This window comes from Ammodytes marinus (genome assembly GCF_949987685.1).
Source record: "Ammodytes marinus genome assembly, chromosome: 1".
NCBI classification, from domain to species: domain Eukaryota; kingdom Metazoa; phylum Chordata; class Actinopteri; order Uranoscopiformes; family Ammodytidae; genus Ammodytes; species Ammodytes marinus.
In genome coordinates, this window is record NC_137230.1 from 34,014,241 (window position 1) to 34,036,554 (window position 22,314).

A 22,314-nucleotide genomic window follows, 5' to 3' on the forward strand; every position below is an offset into this window, starting at 1 on the left:
GAAAGGCTTATAGGCTGTAGCATAAGCATGTGTATGCCTATCCTATAAATCTACGCACCACAAAAGAAAAATGAATAAAGAAACCAAGATAAAAGTAATACAACAAAGAAATCATTCACTTTTGTAACGTGCAAAAATAGCATCTCAAATAACTGTGAAATCTTTTTTTTTTTTCAAGCAAATCCACGGTGGGCATTATTGATATCAAACAAAGCATTCCCATTCAGAATGTTTGAAGACCTGTCAGTGTATTTTGCAAGCCTCATTGTGTACTCAATAATAGCCTATTAAAGCTATTCTCCCGGCTTTTTCTTATCTCTGAAAGACCAGTCCTTGGCCAAGGTATAACGGGTCAGCGGGTTGGGGGGGGCTGATTAGGCGATTTAGCCGCATTTAAATATTTTTGTATAGATGAACCGGGTGGAAATGAAAGCGCTGTGGACCCACAGGGCAGACACACATGGATAACTTTTATCACAGCACCTGAGCATTTCACTGACAGATTATTTAGTTTCACCCTGACTGCAGCACACACACACACACACACACACACACACACACACACACACACACACACACACACACACACACACACACACACACACACACACACACACACACACACACACACACACACACACACACACACACACACACACACACACACACACACACACACACACACACACACACACAGTTGCTAAGCAGAGCCATAAATCTTAACAATCCGAGATGCCAATATTAATAAAGATAAACGTCCTGCAACCTAAACACAGGTGGTGTGGCAAAGCTCCTCTTACTTTAAAGGTGGAGTTAGCGAACTGGGGAATGACTGTTGTCAAAATGAATTGTTGTCAAAATCAGTAACTTCATCAGGATCTGCTACCTGTGTATTCCGATTGTGGGCTGAAAAATCTGGTGTAAACACAAGGCCTAGGCTCTGTAAACGAGTATGTAAACAAAGGGTCTTGTACTAACACACTGTAGCTAGCAGCAATGCCATTGACTGAGACTATGATTCATCGCTATGAAAATACAGGTAGCAGTTGGTTTTAGAAGTACGCCTATTATAGCAAATGTTGAAGCCAAATACTCAAAGACAAAGTATACGACCATCGGTAGCTTACCCATATAAATAGCATTGTTGCTATGGTGGTTTGGTCTGAGCCACTTTGTTTTACATACAGTCCCCTCCATAAGTATTGGAACAGTGAGGCCAATTCCTTTATTTTTGCTGTAGACTGGAAACATTTGGGTTTGACACCAAAATCTGAATATGAGACAATAGATCAACATGTAAGCTTTCATTTCCAGGTATTTACATCTGGATCCGATACACAACTGAGAAGATTGCATTTTTTGTAAAGGAACACCACATTTTTAGGTGAGCAAAAGTATTGGAACAGATAGACTTAAAGTAAATTAAAGTGAATAAGACTTAATATTTTGTTGCAAATCCTTCGCTTGCAATAACTGCATAAAGCCTGTGACCCATTGACATAACAAAACTTTTGCATTCTTCTTTTGTGATGCTTTTCCAGGCCTTTACCGCAGCCTCATTCAGATGATGTTTGTTTTGGGGGGTTACTCTCTTCACTCTCCTCTTTAGCAGGTAAAATGCATGCTCTATAGCGTTTAAGTCTGGAGATTGACTTTCCATTTCTTGCCCCTGATGAACTCCTTTGTTGTTTTTGCAGTTTTTTAGGGTCATTACCTTGCTGCATGATGAAGGATCTTCCAATCAGTTTGGTGGCATCTTTCTTTAAATTGGCAGACAGAATGTGGCTGTGGCTCAGGTGGTTAAGCGGGTTGGCCAACGGTCCTAGGGTTGGCGGTTCGATCCCCGCCCGGCCACTTGTGTCATGGTCGTTGTGTCCCTGGGCAAGACACTTCACCCACCTTGCCTCGTGTGAATGTGTATGATTGCTGTATGTTTGAGGTGGTGGTCGGAGGGGCCGATGGCGCGGAATGGCAGCCACGCTTCTGTCAGTCTGCCCCAGGGCAACTGTGGCTACTATCGTAGTTTACCACCACCGGTATGACTGTGTGTGAACGAATTGAACCTGGAACCCTGTAAAGCGCTTTGAGTACCTTGAAAAGCGCTATATAAATCCAATCAATTATTATTATTAGACTTCTAAGTTCATTTTGCTGCTTAATCTGACCTCTCTGTCGTGCCTCTCTGATGAGTAGATCCTTCGTCTGGTATCGATGCAGGCGCAGAATGACTGGTCGCGGTCTCTGGCCGGATGCCGGTTTAGCTTTGAGGGAGCGATGGGCTCTGTCGACTTCTGGGGGATTTGGCAGCATCTCGCTCCCGCAGCAAATCAGAAAAAAAATCAGTTGGGCGCCCAATTTCAGTGGATTCAGGCAAACCGAGAATGCATATGTTTTGTCGCCGGCTTCGGCCCTCCAAGTCTGCCACTTTAGCTATAAGCTTCGTGTTGTCACCACGCAGAGTGGAACAAATGGTCTCGAGGTCGCTGACACGCTGACTCAGGTCCTCAGCAGAAAGCTCCAGGGACGAGACACGTTGACCATGGTCCTCCACTGTCAGTGTAATCTGGTCTAACTTTGAGTCGAGCTGACCAAAGGATTTTTTAAACTCAGCGGTCAGAGCCTTTCGGTGCTGCTTATAGCCCACAAGCTAACGTTAGCATCAGCATCCTCTTTTTTGCTCGGAGTCGGCTTTTTACTCTTAGAAGCCATTTAGAGAAACGACTGTACTTCTCTAAAGGAGTGTTAGACAAAAACGGAAAAAATGTAAGCCGTTTTGGTGTAAAAGTATGAGTGCGGAATGTTATAAAAAGGTAGTTTACCGTAGCTCACACTAAGTGCGTCTACTCCCTGTCACTCTCATACCGGAAGTCCGTAGGCTGTGTATTAACACCAGGTTTGTATTTGCTTTATTACAGCGCAGATACAGTACGGACAGGTAGCGTAATCGTGAGGAGATATTCTAACACACGTGATTTTGACAACAACTTTTTCCAGAATCGCTGACTCCACCTTTAAGTTATTTACCTGCACACCATAACACAAAGTAGGCTATCCCATCCACTCTTTCGGTATAGACCTAAGTCCTTGCCTCTTCCATTCATCCATGCCGTCTCAAAGCAACGTGTGCTGGGTTGTGCAGTGGAGACAGTAGCGCTGTAGGCAATAGGCATCAGTCAGATGAGAGGAGGCCCCTCAGAGCCTACAGTCATTAGTGCACTGCCTTGAATCTGATTTAACAGGATGACTAATCTCATCCAAGTCACTGGCTCGTCAACAGGAGACAACTGCAACGAGGACAATATCCCCACGCAGTCGCATTTCTATCCAGATGAAAAGTGACAAGAGGAAGCTGACATAAGGGGGAGACGCCATAACTGCAGTCTGCTCCCTGCGTGTGTGTATGTGTGTGTGTGTGTGTGTGTGTGTGTGTGTGTGTGTGTGTGTGTGTGTGTGTGTGTGTGTGAGTGTGTGTGTGTGCGTGTGATGGATATCTGCACACCATGCTGAACGTCATTATGCGTGACAGTGTTATCACTGGCATATAGCCACCGCCATCAGAACCCCCTGGTTTGTAAACAATCTTCTGCCAACATGGCGGTTGTTAAAAAAATAAAAAACAACTTCAATCTGGAGTGTTTGCAGAGGAGATTGAAGCAATAAGAGCTAAGTTATGACAGATGTGATACAATAGGACATAGGAAAGAGATGTGCGGGTGTGGGATGGGGGCATTGGTTTAGTTATGTAAAAGGATACTTATGGATTATTGAGGTGAAGATGATATGATCACAGTTTCAGAATTTAATTTGCTTGCCAAAATGTCCTAGGATAATTTTGTTATTTTGTACTCCCTCTCTTGTGAGGACGTCATTCAGTTGTGAAGACACACTGGCTCAATTAGTTCATATGAATAAACATGTTTGCTGTTAGAGCAGTGCACATGTTACATCCCAAACGTTAGAGTGATTCAATTGTTACCATTATTTGTTTTTGTTAACATTTAAAATCGATGTATTACTATCAAAAGGTGGTTCCAAGCAAATCAATTCAAGTAATTTAATACTGGGGATATGTTATGCAATTTTATGGTGGAATGAGTACTCATCTTTTATTCGAAAAAGCATCAATGATACAGTTTAGAAATACTCCAAATTTTACTTGGATAAAAGTACAAAATCATTAGCATCACGTTATACTTAATGTACCAAAAGTAAAAGTACTCATCAAGCACATTGGCAAATGTACATTTGATATACTATCTTTATAAATATACAGTATATCCTTCAGCTACAGTATGTTTAATGCTAAACCCACACCTCAGCGCTATGACCCACAATCCCCTGTGTTCTCCTGCGGGAAACCCCACAGGAGCAGTTTGGGGGTCAAGCTTCACACTCAAGGACAATTTACGGTTCAGTGTCGACAGTGTCTGAGCTTCAGGCCCGTAGCACAGGCTGTGTGTTCTCCTAAGGACATGCAATTATAGTCCATGTCAACAAAGCCTGCAAGAGCATGTGTGCACTTACAGGCATGACAACCCAGCTGATATATAGGTACATACACACTGCATATAGTAATGAGTGGTATATTGATTGCAGAGCATTAGTGGAGTCAGCGATTCTGGAGAACGCTTGTTGTCAGACTCACTTTTGTCAAAATCAGTGAATAGCTCCTCACGGTATACGCTACTTGTCTGTACTGTGTGCATGCTGAAAATAAAAGCTGGTGTTAAAACTCTGTAAACTGGTATGTACACAAAAGGGTCCACCAAAGGTACAGCAACATGCCCGCTTACAGAGCCTAGGCTGTGTATTGAAACTGGGTATTTTTCAAGCGCACACACAATACGGGCAGGTAGCGGATCGTGAGGAGATATTCGCTGATGTAGACAAAAAGTGATTCTGGCACCAAGCATTCTCCAAAATGTCTGACCTATAACACTTTTTTTTTTTTTTTTTTTTTTACAAAGGTCAACCCGCTCATGTACTGTTTATGGGGAGAACTGGCAAAACTCAAATGTTCACTTGCTCTACATGTTAACACACTGATCCACACCTTACATTAGCTCAGACATGTCTTATTTCACTTATGAAACATTGAAGCAATGAGCGAGAACAATACTACGTGCAGGAGATGGCTGACTGCACCTGAGGGATTATGAAACAGATTAATGACGTGTGGGACAAGCCTACTGCTGTGGAAGTACAGGCCAGATGATTGCAATTGTTTTAAGTGAGAATGAAACGCAGCTCAGCGTTGTGCCCTTTTTAAAAAAAGATTTATCCCCAGGGGCTCCATGGTAAGGACTAATCTAATTCTGTCTCTATATAATGTTTCATATGTTTTTACAGTGGTTATATGTTTCATACTTAATTACCTTGTTTTGCACTTTGTTGATAGCACTGCATCCAATTGTGTTGTACATGTACAATGACAATAAATACTTTTATCTTTTTTTTGGTTTTTCATTTTTCAACAGTGTCTTTATGTTGTTGTGTGTGAAGAAAAATCCATAAATAAAGTATTGAAAATAAATACTACTATATTCTAGTCTCTATGGTAAGCATGCAAACAGTTTTATGAATCTATTATTGAGAACTTCATAACCATATTTGAAATATTTGATGGTGATACATTTTCAGCTCTGTTCTGCCTTAACTTTTTATTGCATGATTTTCCACTTATAGTTATATTCCTTTTGTTTTGTCCCTAACTCCTAGAACGCTTCACTCCACTGCAGCAAATAAAGACATGAAAAAAATATTCAAATTTTACATTGTGTTCCCAACTGTATTTCTCTGTGAGGGCTTAAGCCGTGCGGTGCGGAATACTGAGCTGTATTGAGACTTTCAGGAAGATGTGTCCTCTGTGTGACTTCGTACTAAACAAAAACAAACAAAAAAAAAAGATGAATTTGTGCAGGACTATGTATAGCTCAATGCAGACACTTGTGTAACGTGAAGGAAAATGTATATCGGCTTTGCATTTTTTGGAGGACATATGGTACATCCTGGGCATATGCAGCTCCTGCCGTGTCAGATAAATGCCATATTTAGAGTGGCAAGCGAGAACTGAATGTTATATTGTCATGTTATTGGATCTAAAACCTGCACTGTGTCAGGGATCGTAAGGATACTGCGTCAAAAACAGTTCACAGTTGTTACATTTTCTAGTGTATTTTTCAATGGAAAATGGAAAAACATATAATAAATGAGTTGTATGATTTACAAGAAGCTATGAGGAACTTTCAGTTATTGTTGATTTTAGCGCACTCCTTTAACCATAGAAGAAGTGGTTTTATAGATGTTTGCGAGCGTGTGCTGCCGTTTTTTTGACGATGGTGAAACACATTTAACTATGATTTAATACCGTTCGGAAACACAGGATGTTCCGGTTTTGCCTGCCGTAAATCGTTTTGGTCTGACTTGGCAAGGTTTCAGACTTGAGTAAAAGGCATTAATGATAACTACAGTAAATAATTTTTTTTTCTGATGGTCTAATTTGCTGTTTCAGGTCATTTATGAACATATGATGAAAAATTTAAAAAAATTTAAACATGTAAAAGTTCCTCATAGGAGCTTTAATGTAAAAAATATATACTTAAAAGTCGACCAGAAAACTACTTTCAGAAATTACTTTCCATAATTCAATAAGCAGGTGAAAAGACTAAGGTAAGGTGAGTGCGAATACTCAAATGGCGATGAGATACACACTCATGTGAAGTGTCGCTGTCGATAGGGAAAAGTCAAAGAGTCAGTCAGGTGGGGAGATCTCTGTCACAAGTTATTCTGCAGTGACGGCTGACATTTCTGTGAGGTTGCATCTGGCGCGCAGGCAAAGCTGGCCTTTCACTCTGTCTGCCAATGCTAGCAGTCATCAGCAAACCACACACACACACACACACACACACACACACACACACACACACACACACACACACACACACACACACACACACACAAAACATGTAAATGGCAGGTGGCTCTGTGAGTGTAATGTGACAGTGAATTTCCGGCACTATGGTTCAAAAGGAGATACTGCTTTTTCTTTCTTCATTACTTTTAAGGCGAGCCACTGCATGTGAAAACCGTAAAAAAAAATATGTGTAGATATTATTATGACACTTTGCCATTTTATGACGTACAATTTGTTTTACTTAGAATTTTTTCAGAAATGTTCAATTAAATAGTCTATGCAAATGTGGCAATATCTAAGAAATAATGCCACCTCTTTTACACCTCTTTAAAAAATAAATACAGTAACTAGATGTTGGGAAAGCCAGAGTTAAAATCTACATTTCGTCTGTCCAAGAGTCCAAGGCTTTTAAGGAAAAGATTTTGAGTTAGTGCTTTAGAAGTTGAGATGTTTGGTTCAGAATATATAGCCAAGGGTATGTAAAAATAAACACCTAAATGTACATATTGGACTTTATGTATAGCTACTAGTATGAAAGAAGAAAAGTTATGGAAGCAAAATAGCCAACACTCAGCCACACAGCAGCACACAGGCACACAGTCAGGAGCAGGGGGCGTCAAAAGGGAAACTCCCCCAGTACAGTGAGTCATCTGAACTTTTGGTCTCTTTGTAAAAGGCATCACAGTCACTCTCGGCATGATTAATGTCACCACGCACACACACACTGTTCCACACAGAGGGCCAATAGTGCTCAATACTTGAATACCAGGAAGTTTTTTTTCAGGTCTGGGGAATGTCTTGGTGTCTTGGTTTGATTGGCAATCAGCTGGCTATTCAACCTTTCCAATTGTCCATGTAATGTCAATCTGGCATCCAGGTGAACACACCCACCAGCTATAGGCTAAGTGAGTGGGGCTGCTTTGCACCAACAGTGTACAAACAGGATAATTAATGTGTTGTTAGTATTTAAAAGTGAAATTATTGCAAAAGCCCACGCTAACAGAAAATGACCATGTAATGAGCTTGATAACTGTGCATTTTCTATAGTCTAAGGGCGCTTTCATATTTAAAAGAAAGGAAAATGTTTTTACTTTATTTGATAGATCAGTGCATAGTGGAAATGGGGAGAGACCGCCTACCTACTTCCGCTCAATTTTAATTTCCCTCCAGTAGTCAGTCTGGGTCTGCGGTATATTAGTGGGTTTTCTCCAGCCAGATCACTGCCGGTCCAATCAGCGAACAGAAGGAGTGTCTCAGAAGCCGGCGCATGACATACGTCACGACCAAACGTTATGCGATTGGTTGGCAGATCCAGAGTGGCAATGGGCAGATCCAATAGCCTTCAAGTGAGTTAACGTTTGTCAATTGAGCGATTCCAGACCTTCTGGTCAAATGAAATGAAGTACGATGGTCTGGTAGGACCAGGCTAGAAAAGTGGGCCGTAGTCGAAACGGACTGAGCCTTAATGGTATACGCACTAGAAGTACAATTTAAAAAGTTATTTATTGATCGTCTGAACATTTTCTGGCCAAATTCAACACTTTTGGGACCAGTTAGATATCCACTGTTACAAAGCTTGAAGGCCTGGGAGCTACACAAACTGATGAGCAATGAAGAATTTGTGTTTTAATCCCCGATTATTACCAACAGCGTGAACTACAACAATAGCAATGTAACATCTGTATTACGACAGGGAACACTGATTGAAAGTGCTCTTCACGGAAACACTAAACCCTGAACCAAAGCCTCTCCCCCCTAGCCTCACCATCACCTCACAGAAACACAAGCATGCAGGCGGCTTTGGCTATTTGTAGGGATGATAGGACAATACCATGTGTCATATGGGGTCGGCCAACCTCAATTCATTTACAAAACATCTAAAAACATGGTCACTGTAATATGAAAACTAGTCTGTATGTTGCACTGTTCTAGTTTTAAATAAATATATTTCAAAAAGGTGAAATGGTCAACAGCAGTTTATTATAAAGCACTGAGCCTCCAATAAGTACTTGACATTTAGCATTTATGAATTTACCCAGTGTCTGTTTGTGACTGACCAATCAAAGTAGCTATTGCATACGATGGAGACTCTGAATTTTCACTTTGCACCATTTACCTCCGAGACTAAACAACAACTACAACAACATCCATACAGGGAGAGACATGGGAACGGGAACTTTTCTAATTATTGATGCAATTATAATCATGGCATGCACTGCGGTGATGGCTCTGTGGGCTATGTCATCCCACTGCTAGCTGTATGAGGCACACACACACACACACACACACACGCACGCACGCACACACACACACACACACACACACACACACACACACACACACACACACACACACACACACACACACACACACACACACACACACACACACACACACACACACACACACACACACACACACACACACACACACACACACACACACACACACACACACACACACACACGCACACGCACAGTGAAAATGCTAATCAGCAAACTGGCTTCATCAACTTATTGGTGACTGGGGTACAAGCAAAAGAGCCTCTTCACCAGGTTTCAAGGCTGCATGTAATCAGAAGTAGCATCCGTCCATATTTGCTTCTCAGGGGAAAGGGGGGAAGGCACCACACTATGCAAACACACACACACTCACACAGTCGACTCCCCAGCGTGGGAAAAACCATTTGGAATATAATTGGATTTAGGAAGTGGAAAAAGCCCTGGTGTGTTTGAATTGCTACATCAAATTGTTTGTTTGTATCATTTTCAATCATTGTGATTTTCTTGTTTTTTTCTCTCTCTCTCACAGTGTCTTCTGCATCTCTTTCTTTTTCTGTGTGTGTGTGTGTGTGTGTGTGTGTGTGTGTGTGTGTGTGTGTGTGTGTGTGTGTGTGTGTGTGTAAGTGTGTTTACCGAGGACAAGTGTAAATAGCACTGATAACACAGATAAATGTACAGCGTTCAGCACACAAAAAAAAAATACATGTAACAATTTTAAATTTGCCTTTCTCTACCACGGAAAGTGCAACGTCATATTAGGGCTATTGAAGGTATAAAAGAACATACACAACATACACTTACACATACAGTAAACACATTAGGGAGCATTGTCCTTACCTCTTCCCACTGGTGAATGTAGCGAATGAGTCTGGAAAGTCGCAGCAGTCGCAGCAAGCTCAAAATCTTCGTGAATCGCACAATCCTCAAGGCCCTCGCCGTCTTGTAGAAATCAGAATCGATTCTCGTCTCCACTATGAGGAATATATAGTCCACGGGTATGGAAGAGATGAAATCCACCACGAACCAGCTGCGTAGGTACTTGATTTTGATCTGCTGCGGATCTAGTATGATCTCGGTGTTGTCCTCCTTCACGATGCCCGTCCTGAAGTTGAGCACCAGGTCCATGAGGAAGAAAGTGTCCGAGACGACGTTAAAGACGATCCACGGCGGCGTGTGCTCGTCCTTGAAGAACGTGATGCCCACAGGGATGATGATCAGGTTACCCACCATCAGCAGCAGCATGGTCAGGTCCCAGTAAAACCTGGCGGGAGGGGAAATACATGGAAGGTTGTGTTTTAGGTTGAGTTGTTGTATACATTTTTTTGATACCCTTGGAATTTGAACCATCCCCAAATTCTAACCCTGGTATTTACAGATTACTGTCGGCTTATATACTGTAGCATATTTTTAGTTACTCTCCTAGTAAAACCTGGCGGGAAAGGGAAATACATGGAAGTTTTTTTAAATATTTGATTAAAACTTTTAAAACCATTTCTACCGGTTCTATTTGTTCTGGAAAAATACCAAAACATTCTACACACTGCACCAAACCGAACTCTTTATATTATTGGTCACTGTCTTTTTATGTTTCTTGGACGGGATGTAACTGCTCATTTCGTCTGTTGATCTGTACTTGTGACGTGTGCAATGACAATAAAGTCAGAGTGATTGATTGATTGATTGAATACATTTTTTTGATACCTTTGAAGTTTGAACCTTCCCCAAATTGTACCCTGGAAATTACACCATATTACTGTTGGCTTATACCCATTTCTACTTCAATTGTAGAATATGTTTTACTGTGGTTACTCTCCTAACAATCAATTTTTACAAGATAAAATGGAACTAATGTCCCAGTAAAACCTTGTTCCCTCCCATTTGGAGACTTAACATTATCTACGGTGGCCTTCAAGGAAACGAAGCTATCTAAAGGTGCCTCGAGTCTTTCCACATATCAAGTGATGAGGTGATGTATTAAGTTATTTATTCTACAGTACATATACCCATTTCTACTTTGACTGTAGCATATTTTTACTGTGGTGACTCTCCTAATACATTTTACAAGGTTAAATGCAGAGATGGTATTAAGGTTGGGTGGTATAGCATGTTTCACAACTGTGGACAGGTATGGTTGGTGGTTGGATCCCCGCCCCCCTGCCACATGTTGAAGTGTTCTTGAGCAAGACACAGAACCCCAAGTTGCTCCAAATAGCTGCTGCCAATTGGTGTATGAGTGTGTGAATGGGTTACTGAGAGGCAAACAATGTAGTTCAATCAAAAAGTCGATGGGCTGCAGCCTTTGCCACGAGTGTCCGAGTTTGTGTGTGAATTGGGTGGAATACTACAGAAGTGTAAAGCGCTTTGAGTGGTCAAGTACAACTAGAAAAGCATATAAGTACATATCCATTTACCATCTACAGTATATACTGTAGAAGTCAATTTAAACCTTCCCCAAAGTATAACCCAGCTGGTACACGGTATTACTGTTGGGCAATATTGTACCTATTCCTATTTCAACTGTATTTGTTTTAGCTTATCGCCTTATATACATTTTACAAGATTACTTTTCATTTAAGTCCCAGTAAAACCTGGTAGGATAGACATGGTATGAGATGAGATTGTGGAAGAGAGAATAGAAAAAATCAGAGCATGGTCAAATGCTGTGAATAACTGTTGTGACATCCTGCTCAGATGGAGTGTACCATTATTCTGCAGTGTGCTTGAAAGACTCCTTCCATGTGTACTTCCTGTGTGCCAGTGTGCAGTATAAAAAAACAGCACAAACACAATTTCAAAGAGACACAGACAGTTGTCATTGTTCAAGGCTTTCATCCACACGTCTCAAGTCTTTCTACAATATCAAGTGATGAGGTGAAGATGTATTTAGTTATTTATTCTATACTCTATCTTCATATTTCAACAGGTACATTTTACAAGGACACTGACTATATAAAAATATGTTAGGCCATTCAGTTTGTCCGTTCTGTGCTACTGTAGAAACATGGCGGTATGTCCCACTGCTACGTAAATGGTTAAGGTTATAACAATACTTTAATGTTCAAACGATTGACTAATTAAAACATACCATTTCTACCCGAGTCTGTTCTGAAAAATACCAATACATTCTACACTCTGCACTGAACTGAAGCCTTTATATTACTTTACATTTTCCTTGATGGGGATTCATAAATAATTCATTGTGTCTCATATTTTCAAACGAGTGCTACATTTAATTGGGGTAAACCACAAGTTCAACAACCCACACACACACACACACACACACACACACACACACACACACACACACACACACACACACACACACACACACACACACACACACACACACACACACACACACTGCAGCAAGTATATGCATTTTTTCAATCAATTTAAACACTTAACATTCTGTTATGTATGTTGTTCAGTAAGTGTTTCAAAAGCCCATCTGAGGTATCTTTGGGTCTTGTGTATGTTTAATGGGATAAAGCTTATACACTTATACAGGGAGTAACAATAGCGTTATAAGCTGTATACTGTATGTAACCTCCCCACAGAGGCCAACTTGACATGACACATATTTGTGGTATGGCTGTAAATCACAACTCAAAGGTCAATGAGGGCTAAACGTTAATTACAAACTGTATTCTGTGTGTGTGTGTGTGTGTGTGTGTGTGTGTGTGTGTGTGTGTGTGTGTGTGACCTCGTCCATCTTTCAAGCCTTTAGAGTTTTGGTTATAAATTACGCCTCCGCTGGCCTCAGTAATTGAATCTAGATTGGCCCTTTTGTGTTAAATGTGATGTATCTGCAATTCTCTATAGACTTGCACCATGAGAGAGTTATCCATTGTGCACTGGCCCCGGCGAGCTTGGGTGATTTATACGATCTCTCTCTCTCTCTCACACACACACACACACACACACACACACACACACACACACACACACACACACACACACACACACACACACACACACACACACACACACACACACACACACACACACACACACACACACACACACACACACACACACACACACACACACACACACACACACACACACACACACACACACACACACACACACACACACAATCCTCTTTATCACGGACACAAAGATCTGTTTCTGCACCAAAAACAATTTCAAAAGCAAGGCCATAACAAATAAGTTACAAAGGACACTACACAACTAGGGGAGAAAGATTCATTTTTATTGCGAGCTAGCTAGACTGCAGCAAGTACTTATTGCTCCTTCACTTCCTTGTTGCATCAGATGTCTATAGATTTAACGGTTGATTCACAGCGCGTTGAAGTAAATAACTCAAGGGCTTTAAAATGAACTGCTGCACTCTGACAAGATCCCACTGCCTGAACCCAAAAAAGAAAAAAAAATGTTCTTCCAAATCAAGTTTACTGGCCCTGTTCCTGTGTGTGTGTGTGTGTGTGTGTGTGTGTGTGTGTGTGTGCGTGTGTGTGCGTGCGTGCGTGCGTGTGTGTGTGTGTGTGCGTGTGTGTCCCCAATGAGCGTTCCTGTTTTTTTATGACCAGTTTGGTGCAGTGTCTTGCCTCGCGGACCCAAAGTCAAACAGATGAAAAATAATCTGGAAGATACCAGGTGTTTTTCAAGGTGTGTGTGTGTGTGTGTGTGTGTGTGTGTGTGTGTGTGTGTGTGTGTGTGTGTGTGTGTGTGTGTGTTTTTAATCCTCATGAGATGTTGAGTCTTGTGCAGTCTTGTGTCTTAGCTTGGCTGTGTTGTTCTCTTTGTTGGATGATGTGTGGTAAATCACTTCTCTGATATTACTTTGATCTGAAATGACCTTCTGTTTTCTGAGTCCTTTGGGAAATGCCTGTGATGAAGGCAGCGCTACGAAAAGCTTGGACTTAAAAGTAGCTCTTAGCATCTGAGCTGATATCCCCATTGATGCTATACTGCAATCACTGATTTAGCTATTAAATAAGCTATCACTTAAAGCGAGACATGGCAGATAAGGCAAAGCATTTTGTCAAGCGTTGTGTCTATTTTGCTTCCATAATATGTCTTCATACTATCATAAATCAAGGTCTAAAATGTACATTTAGGTGTTTATTTGAATACTGTTTATATCTCCTATACAACCACATTTAACGGCTATGATCTCAACATTTGTTTTTTCAACACTCTGAACCAAAAATCTCAATTTCTAAGGCACTTACATTAACTAAAATGTATATAATCATAGCACTATTCTGAAGGTTATTGATCTGTTCATATGTTGTTAATTGTTTGATTTATGATATATTTTTTTCTTAACAAACATGACACAAATGCATGTATAAGACATGGGTGCATAGTATTTTTAAATTTATGAAATTTAAAAAAGGCTGCATCCAAAATCTCTTCAGTAAAGGCAAACCAAGGGGCTTTAATGATGAGCAGAAAACTGTATTCTCCATGTAACTGTCATATTTGCCTTTTGAGTCAAGCGGTCTCATTGCTTCTAACACATACAGTACATATGTGTTTACTGTACTCCACCACATCACTTTAAATAAAAAAAATTACCATAAAACACTGCAGGGCTATACACACTGCTATGTAGCCGACGCTTGAGTTGTAATGTACTCGGATTAACCCTTTACGAGAGTGTGTGTCACGCTTAGACATGCATACATAAATATGCAAGAAACACACACACACACATCTCAGGTTCATGTCCATTGCACACGCAGACAAACACACACAAACACACACACACACACACACACACACACACACACACACACACACACACACACACACACACAGAATACACTGACAGTAATTGGAATTCTTCAAAGTAAAAGGTTCTATCTACGGTTCCGGCTTGTTGTCAAGTGAAGTTATATTTAGACAGACCCTGTCGCCACCACTGTGTTTGAAAGCCCAAGAGGACAAGACAAACTTCAAAGGATGAGACGCAAACATAGGTAATGACATTTGTTCTTTCGCATTCCCATGTTCACTTTAATATTACAAATGCCAGACACTAGCTTGTGCCTTTGTAGAAGCTACACAACACTAGACAAGGGTCCAACAGCTAGTGATGACACAATCACATGATGTACTTTGTAAGAACAGTAGCAGTGTTTTTGTATTTCCGCAGCTTTCTATTACAAATAACAACAATTTTCTGAAAAGCACATTTTCATTCATCTTTCCAAATATGAAGGGAGATAAAAATACGTGTTCCAATACAAGGAGATAAACAAACTCAGATGATGGTTCTTTCTACTACCATAACTTGTTTTCTTTCTGCAAATAGATCATTCTGCTAGTAGAAGACATCACATGACCATTAGACAGATAGAGTTTGAGAGAGCTAAGAGAAAACATGCACTGTGATTGACCCACTAAGGGTAAAAGACATGAAGCTTAGTAAGCAGAATTTCAAAGGGCTGTCAAGGAATTCTTGTGCCTTATAAAGTGTACATCAAGGCCGTAGTTTGACATGCATGTGATTGTGCGTGTCACTGTGTGTGTGTGTGTGTGTGTATGTGTATGTGTGTGTGTGTGTCTAGGTGTGCATGCATGTGCTCATGATTTCTCCATTTCACTCTTGCGGTGGCGTCTCTTAATGGAGGTCGGGCCAACAGAACATAGCAGGGATCCATTTACTGTGTTTTATTATGCACTGGGACCCTGACATAGAAGAACATTGTTCTATAAATACAGTTGGGGCGAGTCGGCAGTGTTAGGCGGACATTTGAAAGGCATTAAACAATCCCATATCTCTGTGTGTGTCCTAAATCGCAGACTCACACTGTGTGGTGGTTAACCATAAGTCTCGAAAATAAAATGTCAAGCAAAATGCAGCGATGTAAGAGTTGTGGTATTCAAAAGATTCATAAAAATACCAAACCGGCAACTTCTTACAACTTCTATTTAAATGCATTGTGAAAAGTCCAGTACATTAAAGGTACTCCAAGGAACTTTTGGTCTATTTCTTAATTCTAGCGCCCCCTTTGGACAAAAGCGGTAGTGTTTTTACTACGCCAGCTGTTGTTCCTGGGTAAACTCATAGATTTACATGGAAGTCGTAACTTAACTACCAAAAAAAAAGTTGTATCGAGTTGATCAAAGCTTTTAAAAATGAACATGGAATGTTTCGTTTTGTTCTTGGAGGATATGTCAAAACAGTTTGCATTTTTATCTGACAATATCCAAGTTTTTTTTCAAATAATTTTTTTTTTTTTATTTATTATTTAAAAAAAAAATACAACCAATCTCCCAGCTCCTTTTTTCTTAGTCCCACAGTATGCCCTTATAAGTTGTTGTAGAGCACAAAGGGGTTACATTTCCAGATTCCTCTAAACTGTACTGTATGTGTGAAACAAAGGCCCAGCAAAGCAGATTCAAGCCATTGTAAACTCATAGAAATATAGCAGCCGAATATAGCTCACACCTCACTTGTTATTGTGCTGAGAGTACTGTAGAGAACAATGTAGTGCTGAAGGAAGCCCTGACATTTGACTGTCTATGGGGACACTCCCACAATCCACTCTGCTTCATAGTGGGGCGACTAGGGGAAGGCAGGGACATGTTATCACCCTCAAAGTGCACCTGACTACATGATAAGCCTCTTCAGTTCTCTTCACCCTGCCAGAGAGAACTACCTTAACGCTACTGTAAGAGCCACAACAAACCTGCCTGAGATAGACACACACACACTTAACCTTTAGGAAAAGCTTCTATTTTAATGGCGGAGTCAGCAATTCTGGAGAATGCTTGTTGTCAAAATCCTTTTTTTTTTGTCACAATCAGTGAATATCTTGCTTCTTGTACGTACTGTGTGGGCACTGAAAAAATTATCCAGTTTTATTACACAGCCTAGGCTTTGTACACGGGCATGTTGCTAGCTACGGTGGGTCCCTTTTGTTTACTTAGCATTTGTTTATATACCCGTTTACAGAGCCTAGGCTGGATTCTTTTTCCCAGCACATACAAAGTTACACAGGTAGTGGATCGAGAGGAGATATTCACTGATGTTGACAATAAGTGATTTTGACAACGAGGGTTCTTCAGAGTGGCTGACTCTACCTTTAAACTGAGGAGAGGAGTGAGGGTATGTACAGGATAAAGTCCTGCATATACAGGGATAATATGTTTGTTTTATGATTGATATGTTTATCTGTTCGGGTGATTGATAACATAGCATAGCATAGCATAGCATAGCATAGCGAGACAATCACCTGTCATGTCAGGTACAAGCGGCAGACATCATTTAACACTGCGTCCCTGTATACTGACTGAATGGGAACAGCAGCAGAGCAGTGGGGGATCCCAGACTACATTTACCAAGAGCGCACCAGCCAACTCTTACTGTGCACTGGAAATATGATTTAGGCTATTTCCATGATTGAAATGTATCTGTTTTTACATGAAACAGCATTATGAATAATGTGTGTGTGTGTGTGTGTGTGTGTGTGTGTGTGTGTGTGTGTGTCCTGCTCAGATATTTTGACTGATTATCTGCCAGAGAATTATGACTCAAGTTAGATTTAATATCATTCGAAACAAATACCCTGTTGCCTTAACACAGTTCAAATGTTTCTCTCCTCCCTCCCTTTGGGAAAATTTACAGAAGCTACGGTGGCCTTCAAGGACAAGAAGCTAGGTACTTAATATGGCATCATGCACCACTGCCTCAAGTCTTTCCACAATATCAAGTGATGAAGTGAAGATGTATTTAGTTATTCATTCTACAATACTTCTTCTTCTTGGTCTTCCAGGTGCATTTCCCCAGGACGCCCATTATCAAACCCTATTAAGTCTCTTAAGTTTGTCCGTTGTGTGCTACTGTAGAAACATGGCGGCGTACACATCTCCCATGTAAATATCAAAGGCTTACTATAAAGTAATACAATCTTTTTTGCCTTTACCTTTAACAGTTGGTGATGACATTCGTAGTGGGCTATTTATAAAGCTTTGCAAAAGTTCAGTCAAGAAAACTGACAATTCACATTAGGACTCTTTTTTTAAATCTCTCTCTCTCAGTCACCGTTTTCCCACTCGTTTCCCACTCTGAACCCTATCAGCTGAAATGGGCCCTTCACTCTTTCAGACTCACCTTTTCATATTCACTACGACCTCTGTGAACCAATCACTGCCTTGCTGTCATAGTGTTAAAACTGTTCTCTCTCTCTCTCTCTCTCTCTCTCTCTCTCGTTATCTCTCACCACATATCTCTCTCTCTCTCTCTTCACATATCTCTCCATCTCTCTCTCTCTCTCTCTCTCTCACCTTTCAGTTCTTACCAGTGAAACTGTCTTACCCACTCACACATCCAACCTGTCTACACTACCTATCAGAATCTAAGACCTATTCTAAACAACCCCTGGCTTGATTACCACTAGCCCCTTTCTTTCAGATGGCATTGTGATGTGGTCTAAGACATTTAAAATGTAACATGTATCAGTAGCATCAATGTCAAGTGTCTAATGCACAGGTCTAATACAATGTTCTATCATTTTATTTCAAATGTTTCCATCTTTTGTAAAGCCAATAGTGGTAATTTAGGACTTATTTCATCATTTCACTTTTACTGAGCAAATAATTATAATAAATCCATTGTCAAAGTTGCTGATTTGACCATGTGTTTATAGAAATGATGATCCAGCACAGATAACACCTATTTAGAGCTAATGGGTTGAGCTGTATTAGGTGTAACTGTATTTGTTATTGCTGAAGCACCAATTGAACTGAACCCATTCTAAAAACTGAAAGAGCCACCACCTCATTAAGTCCATTGCCATGTTGTGTGAATGAATAAATAAGGAGGATTGAATTGAAATCCAGCATGAAACGCTCTTGTAAGAAAAAGAGAAGAAAAAAATCACTTAAATTTTACATAAGCTACACTTAGCCACAGGGTGAGAGCAATCTACGATAAAAGCCTGTCACACTTAACGGGAGAACAACATCTGTCGCAACAACAACAAAAAAGGCCTGTGTGTGTGTGTGTGTGTGTGTGTGTGTGTGTGTGTGTGTGTGTGTGTGTGTGTGTGTGTGTTGCCCATAAAAAAGGGGGGCAGCCTATTGGTTTTCTTAAACAAGCCAAGTTGGCAAACACTGCAAGATTTAAGTGTCTTGGAGACGATAAAAAATAAGAAGAAAAAAGAATGGGGTTCAAAGGGTTAATCCTATTTTTGTTGTCACCCGCTCCAATGAACTGTCATAACGGCGCTGTCTTTTTTTGCTGAACATAGCCAAGAGGCACACACACACACACACACACACACACACACACACACACACACACACACACACACACACACACACACACACACACACACACACACACACACACACACACACACACACACACACACACACACACACACACACACACACACACTGTGGCTGTGTGCAGTCGCAGGTGGCTATATTTGGTGACGTTTAAACATTTTTTTTTATCAAACATAGGCTAAGAAGATTGCATCAGGAGGTAGAGGAAAATCTCCCCCCCCCCAACCTTCAGGCTATGAGGAAACACAGAAGGGATTTACTAAATACCTACAGATAGCAGGGAGAGAGAGAGAGAGAGAGAGAGAGAGAGAGAGAGAGAGAGAGAGAGAGAGATAGTGTGTGTGTGTGTGTGTGTGTGTCTGAGAGAGAGAGAGAGAGAAAGTAGTGAAGAGAGAGAGGTAGAGAAACAGAGAGAGAGAGAGAGGGAGAAAAGCAAAATCAACCGAAAGAAGTCAACCTTAACACTTCTAAAAGACAATAAGATTACACGTATAGGACATCAAGGTAAGGGGTATCATACCCCTTACCTTACCCATAATGGGTATGGGCGTTTTGTTTTAAATTCACCTCCAAAGCTAGTATGTGTCTAGGACTGTTACAGACAGGAGAAAGACAATGCTGAAGACAATGTCGAATCGTCCGCAGTGGAAAAGACTTTCTGACAGACAGAGGTGTGACCCCTTTAGAGAACGGGCACTGACAAATGGCCAGCGGAGCTCGCAATCACCCTGGAGTTTGATCGACAGCTCTCATGAATCACAGACAGACACTTGACTACAGCGGACTCTTGCGTGTGAAAAAAAATATACCAGGTTATTTTCATTTAAAGGAACAGTGTGTATAATTTGTGGGCTTTTTTTTCAGATCAGACTTGGTAGAAAATGAAAATTTATATTTTAGTTTAGTTGTTTTTGTATTACCTCAGAATGTGGCTTTTATATCTACATAGGAGCGGGGCAGGCCGCAATGTTTCTACAGTAGCACAGAACTGACAAACTTAACGGCCTTACGCATTGTTGTGTCCCTTGGAAATGCACCTGTTGGCATACCAAGAAGAGCTACCATAGAATAAATAACTAAATACATCTTCACCTCATCAGTTGATATTGTGGAAAGACCTGAGGCAGTGGTAGATGATGCTATATTTGTCCTGTTCCTTTAACGTTTAAATAGCTCAGAAGTATCCACTTACGGTAAGAGCTCTGACTAAATCATGAAATCACCAAATTTGCAAACTAGATGTAATCAGGGAGGCCACTGAGAAGATATATAGCCTGTGTTTCCAGTTCTCTTTTCCTACAGGTGTGATCTTAACTAGATTTTGTATTACCATATTTGTAATGTTTCTGCCTGACTCCACTTGCTACTCACTATGTCTGTCCTTGTCTCAACTATGGACAGTCCTTCCACAGCTTCCCAGAATGCAACATACCTATTTGCTCCGAGGAACAAAAAAAAAAAACGGTGTGTATAGTCTGCGGTCAGCAAATAAACATGACCTCTATGGGATAAAATACAAGCAGTGAGTGGCATGGACCAGTAGGGTATACTTACAGTAGAAGACCCTGAGCGGACAAAAAGCTCTCCAGCCGAGGCCACACACACACACACACACACACACACACACACACACACACAGCTCTCCAGCCATCAGTGTACACTAACATGTCACACACACACACACCCACACACACACACACACACACACACACACACACACACACACACACACACACACACACACACACACACACACACACACACACACACACACACACACACACACACACACACACACACACCTCTCCAGCCGAGGCCATTAGTGTACACCAACATGCCAGTATATCTGCACTGTCCAGTGTGGTGGAGACTTTCATCCTGCCACTAATTGCATCTGTGTTTTATCATGATGCCTTGTTATCTCCCAGGAGGTATTTAAGGTCAGAGGGGTCCTCTGTCAGCCCGCCAAAGAGTGTGGCAGAAACACTGGCAGACCAACTGAACACACACACACACACACACACACACACACACACACACATTCACGCGCATAAACACACACGCACACACACACACACACACACACACACACACACACACACACACACACACACACACACACACAAATGTATGCACCCCCAAACACACACACACACACACGAGAACTGGGCTTTCTCTTACACAGATGAGATGCTAAGATATGGTGCCTTTCCATTACATGGTGCAGACTCTACTCTACTCTACTCTAATCTACGAATCTGGTTTTCCACTATAAAAGTACCAGGGACATACATAGGATCTTAGAGTTAAATACACCTTCATATTCCCACCGGTGACCATCACCTCGTGCCCTTGCTCTGGGCTCCACCACTACTGTCTGGCCCATTATCTTCATCACTTCAGCTGCTGCAATCAGCAAATGGAGCTGCCACAAAAAAAGCTTTTTCTATCTGTGATCTGAGGTCAAAGGTCGACAAGGAATGAAGGGACGCGAGAAGAGAAAAATGATGGAACAGCGGAAACATTGGGAGAAGTGCGACACTGTAGGACATGTGGATATAGGGACTGTATTCACCTTAATCTTACTGATATATTCAACATATATATATTATGGATTTATGTGATGGGGTCCCTCCCGAGACCCTGAGATTAAACTACTGAAATAAATAACAATAGCATAATGTGAACTTATTTCTTGTATCCTTCAAAAGTGTTATTATTTATGTAACAAATGTAATTCTCGAAGAAGAAAAAAAAAACCTACACACTATTATAATTTGATGAAACAGTTACAGTTAATATGCATATTGTGTAAAATGAAAATGTATACTTTTTCTTTCATACGAATTG

The 22,314-nt window shown here is 40.9% G+C and overlaps 1 protein-coding gene across 1 annotated transcript in view; it reads right to left on the reverse strand.

The window, feature by feature from the left end:
* Positions 1–22,314, reverse strand: part of LOC307265978 (potassium/sodium hyperpolarization-activated cyclic nucleotide-gated channel 4-like) — a gene marked incomplete at both ends in the record, with an annotated part of 86,151 nt that overhangs the window by 45,844 nt on the left and 17,993 nt on the right. Inside the window, one exon of the mRNA XM_080047839.1 lies at positions 10,033–10,456. Within this exon, the coding sequence (XP_079903965.1) occupies positions 10,033–10,456 (424 nt within the window). The remainder of the gene's footprint in view (positions 1–10,032; positions 10,457–22,314) is intronic.